At 32.6% G+C, this 12,668-nt stretch overlaps 1 protein-coding gene across 1 annotated transcript in view; it reads right to left on the bottom strand.

Moving 5' to 3' along the window:
• Positions 1-701: 701 nt before the first annotated feature.
• Positions 702-12,668, bottom strand: part of LOC129218151 (U-scoloptoxin(18)-Er1a-like) — a 53,125-nt gene continuing 41,158 nt past the window's right edge. The window contains exons 2-3 of the mRNA XM_054852366.1: positions 3,500-3,680; positions 702-947 (exon numbers count right to left, since the gene is read on the bottom strand). Of these exons, the coding sequence (XP_054708341.1) occupies positions 907-947; positions 3,500-3,680 (222 nt within the window). The 3' untranslated portion in view covers positions 702-906. The remainder of the gene's footprint in view (positions 948-3,499; positions 3,681-12,668) is intronic.

The raw sequence follows: 12,668 nt of genomic DNA, 5'->3' as shown, positions 1-12,668 counted from the left end.
CGATATTACACGGTACCAAATTTGCGATTATTATTACACGGTTTCGATATTACATCTGTACGAAACGTGAACTTAATACTTCATGGTTTTGATATAACACGCAAGTTGTGTTTTAACAGGATGGAATTTCATTTTTGTTTAATATAGTCTGTTAATGTTTGGTATTAACTCAAATAAGTTTTTACTTTGTTTTTATGAAACTTGGTTTCGGTATAACACGGTATACATCACTTGATTCCCATTACTATTTCTAAGTCTCGTATATCACGGTTTCGATACAACACGACATACATTGACATGATTTCTGCTATGTACATGATTAATTAGTGTAAAAAATAAGTAAAAATGTTTTTTTAAAAAAAGTTTCGTATAATGCGGTTTCGATACTACATGGAACGAATTAACCGTGTTATACGAGGGACGCCTGTATAGTGTATTTTCTTGTATGTAACCCATTAGAAATAAAAATTAAATTCACCCTACAAAATAATTCGTTTATCTGGGCTGCAGACTGCTAAAAAAAACGCTGCTGGGTTACGAATTCTGCTTGTATTGCAGCAATAGTTACAACAAAAAAGGAATGATTACACCTTGTTCAGGATACATGTAAAATATACACATGAAGCTAGAATTGATTTCAATGAACAAAGTCTTTTGTGACATGTTTAAATTCATAAATAAAATGGAGACTATTTTGTCTTTTCAGTTTTTATTAAACAACAAACTTCGTGTTCATAAATGCATACATAATTTGAAACGATCTCAATGTGTAAAGTACAATATAATGATAGAAAGATGGTGCGTTGAAAAAGATGAAACAAAAATATATCGCAAAATCGGAGACAAATTTATAAATTAAATTGGAACGCTACATTAAATGAATGATGTACACTTTGATTGTTACTGTCAGGCTGTGCATCTCGGCTCTGGATCATCCGAACAATATTCTAAAAGTAAAAAAAGAAAAAATTAGGTTTCTTTCCAGACAATTGAAAGCTAACTTTATTTTTATTATTATAGTTCCAAGTCGCACAGGAACGTAAAAAATAAGTTAAGAAAGATGTTCGAGTATACGTGTTGACGAAAAATTGAACAATTGTTAACTAAAAATTTATTCGAATTAAAAATTCAAAATCTTTACTGGAATAATTTTATTTACTTGTATTTTTGTTTAAAATAAGAGCAATTTCAGTGTATAAGGGTCGTTGTTCAAGCAATATACTGAGCTAAATAGTTAATTAATTGATATCATATTTTGACGAATTCAAAATGAATATTTTCTGAGCATGTTCTGAGCTATGTGTTGCGCATTTTCACATAGTAATAAAAAATCTCACATAGAACACGCGCAACGCAGATTCGAATTCCGACGGGGATTTTCTGTGCTCAAATATCAATCATATTTTGTTTGTCTGTGCAAATGCATTGCAAAAAGGAAAAAAGATTTCCGAGGAAAGATAAATGTTTGGAACATGAATTGCAAAAGGAGTCAAGAGTACGTTCTTCTAGTTTTTACGAAATGAATAATAATAATCATAATAATAATAAAAGGTTTAAAGTCACAAGAGAGAAGCAAAATGTAATCCGGTTAATGGTGGCATAACTTTGGTTGTACATTAAAATTACATTTTCATCGAGCAAAATAAGTGTAATACATGGGCACTTTCCCTTTTTTAAATGGACAAAAAATGAAAAATAAATGAATTACATTTTATTTACCAAAATTTTAAGTCTTAATGTTACAAGACTGAACTGTAGGGCGTGCCCACAGGATGAGAGCCGCAACGCTAAAGCAATTGCAAAGGAGATTGGCATCCACCATTCACTAAGAAAATTCCAAAACACCACAGAATATTTCCGTGCAACGTTTCGGGATTTCACGGATTTCCACCGGTTTCCTGTGAAAATCAAGTACCTTTGCGAAAGAAATTCATGAATTGCTACAAGTCCCATGAATGCACCGTTACGAAAAATACTTTTAGCTACCAAGGTAAAAATATACTCTGGGTTTTTAGAAAATGTTTCTCCTTTTGCTCAATTACAGCCCATTCATATTGACACGGTCCTGGTAAATTAGGAAGGTGCCAAGCTATTACCACAAACATAGCTAAGATCTCTTGGAAGGTTCCTGATTTATTCTAGAGACGTGTCTTGCTTTTATTGGGATGGTTTTTGAATTCTTCAGAAAGGTTCTTGGTTATTTTGAAGACGGTTACTGACTTTTAGTGGGAGTTTTCTGTTATACGTAAGATATGTTACCGGTAAAAAGTAGACAATTTAGAAGCTTATTATTTTCAAGGAACGTTTTTGAATTGTTTTTACAGTGTTCGTCTGCTGATGAAAAGAACAAACATTTTGGAATTGTCTTGAAGCAGGGAATTTCGGTTTTGAAAATTTGACTAAGAGACATACAATCAAGCTATAAGAATCTGTTTATCTTCTTATTAAACACAATGTAGAGTCACTCGTAGACTAGCTAATTGCGGAAAATTTTAGCAAAACCAGATCTTCGTCGACGGCAGGTGTAACTGCTTGAGGTGGGATTTTTATGAACAGGAGGTGTTGCTCTGGTGGGAAAGAAAAGATTCCATGTACTACGAACAGCGTTCAGCAGGTGCAAACTATCAATTCCGAACGTTTATTGTAAATAACATGATAAATTGAATGCAGCTATCCAAGGAAAAGCAGTCAGTATTAGCGAAAAGAGGAATTTTGTTCTATTAGGAAAATGCAAAACCATATACTGCAAGGATGTAGCAACTAAAGTTGAATGAGCTTGGATCGAAAGACCTTGGTCGCCTACTTAGTCACCCAGCATGTATCGATTGCTTTGCTTCAGCTTATATTCATATTTAAAAGCCAATGTTTTCGTCATCAGTTTCGAAGGATTTGAACTCTGTAATTTAAATCTTAATTTCTCCTTTGCGTACTATGAAGGAAAAAAATGAGGTTTTAGTACATTAGCAGAATGTTTTATTAAGTATGTTGTATACCTTTCTCCACGAAAATTATCCTTTTCAACATTTCAAAGTAAACTAAGGTGAATGATCCTAATGCTGATTTTTAAAGCCACTACTGTTTGGAAATACATGAAGCCTACCATACAATATTCGTCAAAGGTTGAATTTGTTATTTAGCTGATTTATTGTCACAAGCACTTTGGGAGAGTTTGGATCAAGTTCTAGAGAAACAAGGGGTATTTCAGCAAGTAATCTAAGCACGTAGTGCACATTTTACCATGCAAAACATCACATGTTGGTAAAGAGAGAAACATGTTGCAAAGTAATCGGTTCAACATTTCCTACTTGTTAACCATTACGATTCGGCAGATGCTGAAACATCTTTCAAAGTTTAAATCAAACGAAAAAAAATATACTGTGCGTTAGTCCGGTTCACAGTTAAGTAAAGAAAAGATTTGAAAGCGTGACGTAATGTTCACGACGTTCAACAGAGAATGTTCAACAGCTTAAAATATACTTCAATTTTGAAAGATACTTACTATTCCCCTTCTCACAAGGACAATAGTCCATATACAGATCCAATTTGACTTGGCTAACGGAGCATCGTTCCTCCTTTTTCATTTTCCTTGCGCACCTCCTCTTGCCACTCTTCTCTTGAAGACAACAACCACTGCTGCAGTCAAAGCTGAATTGGCAAGGATCTCCAAGTGCACGATCAGTCTATGAAATAATAAGGGAATTATATGAAAAATAATAGGAATTTCATAAAAGTTCAATCAATACCTTTGTGCTTGAAAAGTAAAAAAAGAAATAAGAAAGTTAAGTTGCACAAATTGCAAATTTCTGAAGACGCGTGTTTCCGGATTAATAAGAACCCATTTTCAATGAAAAATAAGTGAGCTGGTCTTTTCATCCATAAGATCACTTATTTTGCATTGAAAAAGAACCTCCAAGTAAGTGTCTGCAATAATCTGCAATTTGTGCAATTGAAGATGTTATTTTTTTTACATGAATTACATTGTTTACGCATTCAAATTCAAAACTTTACGTCTCCAAACAGCATTCAAAGTTGCACCCGCACCTGTTTTTGTACGGTGGATAGGGACTGCATGAAAAAAATCGCATGAAAGAAAACCTTTCGAAACTTTACGAGTAGCTATATATATAAAAAAAAGTATTTGCAACACAGTTTAAAAATATTTTTTTATTCGGCAGATAAGTACCGCATAAAAAAAGTCTCACATAAAAAATAACCAGAAAAAAAAAATTACGAAATAACTAGGAGTTATTTCTTCAAACGAAATCAAAAATAAATCAAGTGATGATAGTTTTGCCGAAAAGTCAGACACAATTTCCTGAATAAGGACATTTCTGGGAGGTCACAGTTGCCTCCTGTCTGAATACCCCTATCGTCACTTGAAAATACTTCCTCGCACTCGTGTTACAAATAATTTCGTCAATTGAGTTCCAATCTGTTTGAAATTTTCACAAAAAAAAAAAAAAAAGAGTTGATGTGTACATCACATGACTTCCTTTACGCCAATTTAATGATAATAGTGCCTTAGAGTAAGCAAAGAAACACTTTAAATATTTTTACCCCAAGTTTATTGCGAATTGAAGCAAAAAAAAAAAAAAAAAAAAACGTTTTATGCAGATTAATTTTTCCAGTATTGGACATTTCAATGTGATCCAATGGTTAACTCTCAAAATATTGCCAATAGTGGCCAAAATGAAACCAGATTTAAAAAAAAAGAAAAAAAAATGATCAAAAGCTTAGCGATATATTGCAAAGTGTTTGCCAAATTATAACAACACTTGAGTTTGCATTGACATTAACAAAGATTTCCCCCTAATAAGGTGTAAAAGTCCCCCTTTGGAACATCTAAATGCAACCAAAAGGGGATGTGCACAACTAGACCCCCTTAGGAGTCTACGTACCAAATTTTAACTTTCTAGGACACACCGTTTTTCAGTTATGCGAGACACATACGCACATACACACATACGCACATACATACATGTACATACGCACGTCACCAGAAAACTCGTTGTAATTAACTCGGGGATCGTCAAAATGGATATTTCGGGTGTGTATACGTTTTTAGGCATATATCCACGCGTGGTCGGGCTGAAAGAAAAGGTCAATATTCATTCGAGGGTGAACAAAATGGAAATTAAAGACGATTTTTGGGTGAAATTTTTGCAAATACAACACTTCCTTTACTTCGTAAAAGGAAGTAAAAATCGAAAAAAAAAAATTATATATACAGGGTGTACCAAAAAGAATCATCCGATTTCAAAAAATCATAACTATTCTGTTTTTCGAGCTAAAGGCGCCAACAACGTACTGTTGGAAAGAGGAAACTCTCAAGTTTTACATGGTTCCCGCTAGGTAGCGCAGGGCGTTTGAGTGAACGCCCACTTCAGTTCTAGTGAAAATGGCGTCTGTACCACAAAAAGGATTTTGTGTTCTACGTTTTTTGCAGTGTGAGTCTGTAATAACCGTTCAGCGTGACTTTCGTAATAAGAACGGTGTTGATCCTCCTACATCACAGAGCATTGGACGATGGTATGAACAATTTCAAGAAAAAGGTTATCTGTGTAAAGGCAAATCGCCGGGCCGTCCCAGAGTCTCCGATGCAGACGTGGAGCGCGTCCGCGAACACCTTTGAAAATTTTAGGACATACGGAAACTTTTTCAGTTTCCCTTTCATCCAAAAAAATTTGTAATTGCATATGTTTATTACTGTTCGAAATATAGACATGCCAAATCAGATGATCCTTTTTGATACACGCTGTATATATATATATATATATATATATATATATATATATATATATATATATATATATATATATATATATATATATATATATATATATATATATATATATATATATATATATATATATATATATATATATATATATATATATATATATATCATATAAGGAATTATAATTTGTGATGTTCTGAGTTAATACATGTACAGTCGGATACCGACTTACGCGAGGGATGCGTTCCAAGACTCCTCGCGTAAGTCGAAATTTCGCGTTGTGGAAAAGTGTTGTGTATGTGACATTTTAGAAATTTTTAAACACCTTTCAAACTGTTTTAGACCATTTTTTAACTATATATTACCGATACTCACATAAAGAGCTAAATTTTTAACGTATTTTTTAAAAAAAGCTGCATTATTTAAACACTGCACTGTAAAAGTACTATACAGTAGATACAATAAGTTTCATCTATAACTTAAAAATTGAAGATGCTGATTTATGCTGCGTAATCTGATCATCATTCTAATATATTTTAAGTACACTACAGTAGCTTCGCATTTGCTTTTATAACATTTAAATCTAAGGTGACACCCCTCTTTCAGGGTCTCTGTTCTCTACTATACAAGAGCAGATTCCAATTTTATATTGTTTGCACTTTGCGTAAACAATACTCTGAGAGCTTGATATTAAAACTAAGATCTGAACTTATACGGATTGCCTTCTCTTGACTTTTAATTATACGTATGAAAGAAGAAAGATTCACTCGTACCTTATTGTCGTGTTACTTTCGACCCACTTTCTAGTTGTTAAAGCGTATCAAGAATCTTTAACTTTTCTTATATTGTCGCAAACTTTCGCTTTTTGTTTCCATCTTCAAACTTAAGGTGAAACAACGTGCCTAGGTGCTACAGTATTTCATCACCTTTCATATTAAAATAAATAGATGAAAAATGAGGAGTGGTGATTATACACACGGATAAAGCTATGTTTATAGTGCGGTGTGTGGGAACTACGTAGTCATTGATGCTCAAAGGATGAAAGTACATTCACGAAGTCAATGTTTAGTAGTGAATAACAAAGCCGAAACTTAGCATCATGTTTGATTTCCAAATAATTTCGTGTTGGAGAGCGAGAAATTCGCTTTAGCTCTAAAATTTGTTGCTCCTGAAAAACTCGCGTTATAGCCATTTCGCGTAAGTCGGATCGCGTTATAGCGGAAGTCGACTGTACTTTTAAAAATAAAATTTGCGAAACATAAATTAGTATAAAGAGAGTAATGGTTATATTAAGTATATTTAATAAAAAGTGTTATGCCCCGACATTATAACATACAAGTTTCAGGATTTAAAAAGTAAAATTGATCATGAATAGACATTGAAATTAAATAAAGACTCGCAGGTAAAAAATATTTTGCGATGCTTTTGCGTTTCAAGCCTACTCAAGATTGTTCTTCTTAGAGTCATAAGACAATTGTATATTCTCTGTTTACTTTTAGTCCAAAAATACAGGTTTTTACTCTTAAAATTGTAATTGAAATTCACAATTGACTGTTGAAAAAATTAAAGCGAGTGAGGATTTTGTCGTTACGAAAATACGGGTATTCTGCAAAAATTTCGCTTTTAAACAAAATAACAAATGTCTGAGTTTGAATACAAAATGCCTTCAGGTTCGACCCGAATGATCCTTATAATTGTTGTACCAAACTTTATGACTCTGATGATGGAAAAAAATATGACCAAAAATGCAGGATAAGAAATGAGCATTTAGCTTTTATTTGGAGATTAAATGAAGTAATTCCTTTTTTACTATCAAATTTTGTATGCAAAGAGTAAGGTGACGAGGGCTATTGTTTTCTTTTATTTAATTCTCTATTGCTTGACTTTTAATTTGAATACAATCATGCGACCCTCTGCAAGGAGAGAGAAAGAAATTGAACTGATAGGTTTCGAGTAGTGTACTGTACTCGATCAAAAGCGTTTCGAGGCTACTTACTTAAAACACACTGTTGAGTGAAGATAGAATTAGACCATGTTTATTTAACTCTTAAGAATGATAGTTGAAATGGTAAGACGCCTACTTTATAGACTTTCGGAAAAGTGAAAGACTGTGATTTTTTCAGATAGGAAAGTTTTGGAGAAAGTAAAGCATCAACAATTTTGTTGAATTGTCGATTTTTCAAGCAAAGTATGGGTTTTTCGCATCATACTGTTCCTTAAAATATATAAAGTAAGGAGGGGAGACAGATTGACCGACAGACATTCCCTAATATCAGAATATTAAGTTCTTTTTTTTTATTTCCGATATTTATTTGATTTTTTTTTTGTCGATATCTTTCCTTCTTACGATTCGAGGTCTTCATTAATTCATTAAAATCTATCGTAAAAAAAAGCTAAAAAGAGGAACTTCAAATAAATTTTATCATTCAAAGCATGTACTTTAAAGTGTCAAAAACGAAAAGGAATAATTAGCATAACGTTTCCGGAATGTCATTGAAATATTTTTTTATGCCTATTTCCTATCAGGAAGATGAATATTTGAAAATAGCTGTTTCACGTCCGTTTCCTTCAGGATAATATACAAGGAAATTAGTTTTTTCACAGCTGAATAGAAATTTCAAATTGTTATACTTTCAGAGATTTTAGCGTTCTTCTTTTAGTTTCCTCTTTGCTAAGAAATTCAGGTTTTAACATTTTTTGAGTTTTTTTTCTATTTCTTGCTCCCTGATATAAAAACCCACATCATGTCTCGAATAACTTTGAATCCGTTTAAAATCAGCGAAGCTAGTTTTTCGTTATTATGAACTTGTAATTACAGCGAAAGTTGAACATTACAAACTGTATAAAATCTTTAATTATTAGAGCGAAAGCCTGTGTTTTCATTGTGAAATGCACCAGAAAAGGATAATCTTCATTTTTTTTCATTGATTTTGTTAATGTAATATATTGATAACATGCTACATTATAGCCCATCATGAATTTGTCGAAATTCATGAAGTTGATTTCTACCGGTTAACTGGACACACTAAAAATTTAGTTAGAAGTTCTAAAAATTTTCTATGGATATTGAACCCATGGCATGAAATGGTTGGATATGCATGATTAAAAATTAGTTTTCAGTCTCTCTTTAGTAATGCCGTTTTTTTTGTGCGTTGGTCATCCGAAACATTTTACTTGATATTATTCTAAAATATAGGCACTGCATCTGGAAATATTTGTGTTTAAGTAATATAAAATAACGTCTGAAGTAGTCATAGGAGAACGGTATATCGTGCATTCGAAAGGCAGTTTGAAACCAATTTTGGGAAGTTCCTTAACCATGTACGAATTTTTTGTTGAAAGGGCGTAAGTCACACATAAAAATTAAAGAAAAAAACAAGAAAAAAAAAACTTGTTAATTTTTTTTAAAAATAATGAATAATAATAAACCATAATGTTTTCTTGTTTATTATGTCGTTATAGATTCAGATAGAAATGCCCTTTTAACACACATCAATGTCTATCTTCAAACAATGTAAAACCATACGCCCATAAAAAAGTGATTCATATAGGAAAGCATTTTCCCATTTACGACTGTTTGCCGCAGAATTTTAGAAAACAGTTTAAACATATATGTGAAAGCACGTTTGCGATTTTTTTCGCTATAGATTTTGAATGGTTGGAGGATGTTTAGGCCTATTTCTTAGCACCTTAGCAAAATAAGTGATCGTTGTATAACGTTTACGACTGCTTACTGTTTGTTGTAATATATATTTTAGATGTAATAATGTATGTGATCGTCGTATAACGCTTACGACTGTTTGTTGCAGTGGCGGCTCGTGCCTTAATTTAGTGGGTGGGCCCGCAGTTATGTTTATGGGTCATTCTTCAAAAAGTGTAACTTTTCTGTCACATGACTTTTACATTAAACACTTTAGGGAACAATTCATTTAACATTGATTTTTAATTTCATCAAAAATAAATCTATTTAAACCTGCCAACACATTTTTAATAATATTTTTATTTTAGAAAATTTTTGGTTCACAACATGTGTATTCTCACCTTCGTGGCATGTCCCACACCTTGTATGACTGTTTTTGTTGCTTAATAACTTGTTTATTTAAAAGCAGTGATGTTCCCATAATTTACTGAGGGTATACTCCCAGTAATCCACTAAGCACAATTTGTGTACGTGAACATTTTCATAGTATGTCATAATATGAAAATTCATGATTTTATTTTCTTTTTATTTATGAGTAAAATAATTGGAGCTTAGCCGGGCCATTGTTTATGGTTACTTCTAGAAGGTGACACTTTCATGTGAGAATGGAAAAAAAAAAGAAAACAAAAGGTTTCGAAATTGAAAAATATTTGCGTTCAAAAGTAACGTTTTCCGGAGAATGACCCTTATATGCTTACACACATAAAATGATGAAAACAATGGTTAGTGAACTAATGCTGAGGAACATAAAATTATATTTAAATCAGTTAATGCAAACTTCAGACAGCCCTTCAAAATTATACCACTTGATTTAATACACCCAAACCTGTTTTTGTGCGGTGGATAGGGACCTCATAAAAACAAATTGTTCGTTTTAAAGATAACTTCGTTCGTTTTAAAAACTCTTTGTCTGTTTCATAAATAATTTGAAAATGGATTCCCAATTTGATTGAATTTTTCACATACCACGCAAAAAAAAAAAAAAAAAAAATGTACTAAAAGAAAGACCGCACAAAAACAGGTTTGTGTATACATAGATTATACAGGGTGTTCCGTTTTAACCGACAAGACCTTCTTTTTTGCAACCGTTTGTCCAAGATGCATACTTCTAATTGCAAAAATGTTCAAAATCAGGTACAAGGTTAAGGAATTGAAAGTTTGAAGCAAAAATAAAAATGAGTCAAATGATACAAAATTTAACTTTTTATACGGGCCCTAGGTCCTCCAACTTATATTCAGGGTAGTCATCACCATTAAAATATAATTCCAACACAAAACGTTTGACATTAGTCGACCGAGATATGAAACGTAGCGTTTCGCGACTTACACCACTTCACACACACTGTCAATAACACATTTTGGGGGAAAATATAACAGTTTAAAAAGGCTTAAAATTTTTGTGAGCATAGAGTGGTTTTTGAAATTGATTAATGTTTTGCAATGTTTTCGCGTATCACAGCATAACATTTGCATTTGTTTTTGAATAGCATTGAACAACATAAATACTTTGTTTTTTTACTTTGACAACCTATCATTCTTCTGAAAGGACGATAAGTTCCTATCTCAACTTGTATCTGGTCCCTTATAACTTTAAACTCGAATTTTCGAATATGTCCTTGAGTTTTGGTCGCATAAATGTCAAATTTTTTTGTGTCAGTAATATATTTCAATGGGGATTATTTCCCTAAATATAAGCTAGGGGACCTAGGGCCCGTATAAAAAGTTATTTTTATTTTTTGACTCTTTTTTTTTCGCTTTAAACTTTTAGTATCTTAACTCTGCATCTGATTTTGAACATTTTTGCAATTGGAAGTATGCATCTTGGACAAACGGTTGCGAAAAAGAATGTCTTGTTGTAAAGTCAGACAAAACAACGCAAGTAGAAGCACAAATTTGTAAATTACAGCAGACACGTGTTTCGGCGTTACAGGGAACGCCTTTTTAAATGCAAAAAATAATGAGCTTATGGATGAAAAGACATCCGACAAAAGCCAAGAGCAGATAAGCATGCAGCTTAAAAGATAAAAACAGCGGATTAGCCAAACACCAATGACAAAGTTATAAACCGATCAGGAACCAATAGGAATGCAAGCAAAGGCCAGGAGCTTTCTCTTAGGTACGAACCCAGAAAGAAAGAATTCAATTGGACAAGGATTAAGCCGAAGCTTAAACAAAAAGAAGAGAAATTGTCAGTAACCGTGAACCGCAAGAAAGGAAAAGCAGAATGGAAAAACCATGAAATACAATAAACAGAAACAAAAAATATTCGAAAAAAGGAAAAATAAAGATAAATAGAAGAAAATTGGGGGGGGGGTGTCAATCAAGACAAAAAGGTAAAAATAAACAAAGGAAGATAGATCAAAATGAGTGGGGAAAAAAAGGGGGGGGGAATGGGGAAAGGAACAGTATTAAAGATATGGGAGCCAAATGTTAGAAAAATATGGAACTGCACTAAGATCGTTAACTAAGTTAGAACTGTTCCTCAAAATATGAAAGGATTCCCAAAAGTCAAGATCTGATGAATTGGGGCATTTTTGGATAATCTGATAAGAGTTAAAATCAAAAGAGTGATTCGAATCCCAACAATGTTGAGCAATACTAGACTTATTTAATTGTTGTTTTTTCACATAATTTTTTACAAGTTTACAACTACAATTAATTCTATAAATTATAGAATTAATTGTAGTTGTAAACTTGCCTATATTGGACAGACTCGGCGTGCTTTAAAAATTCGCTTGAAAGAGCTTCAAAATTATGTGAAAAAACAACAATTAAATAAGTCTAGTATTGCTCAACATTGTTGGGATTCGAATCACTCTTTTGATTTTAACTCTTATCAGATTATCCAAAAATGCCCCAATTCATCAGATCTTGACTTTTGGGAAACCTTTCATATTTTGAGGAACAGTTCTAACTTAGTTAACGATCTTAGTGTAGTTCCATATTTTTCTAACATTTGGCTCCCATATCTTTAATACTGTTCCTTTCCCCATTCCCCCCCTTTTTTTCCCACTCATTTTTATCTATCTTCCTTTGTTTATTTTTACCTTTTTGTCTTGATTGACACCCCCCCCCCCCCAATTTTCTTCTATTTATCTTTATTTTTCCTTTTTTCGAATATTTTTTGTTTCTGTTTATTGTATTTCATGGTTTTTCCATTCTGCTTTTCCTTTCTTGCGGTTCACGGTTACTGACAATTTCTCTTCTTTTTGTTTAAGCTTCGGCTTAATC

This window comes from Uloborus diversus, chromosome 3 (assembly GCF_026930045.1).
Source record: "Uloborus diversus isolate 005 chromosome 3, Udiv.v.3.1, whole genome shotgun sequence".
Lineage (NCBI taxonomy): Eukaryota > Metazoa > Arthropoda > Arachnida > Araneae > Uloboridae > Uloborus > Uloborus diversus.
This window is presented reverse-complemented; position numbering and strand designations above follow the sequence as displayed.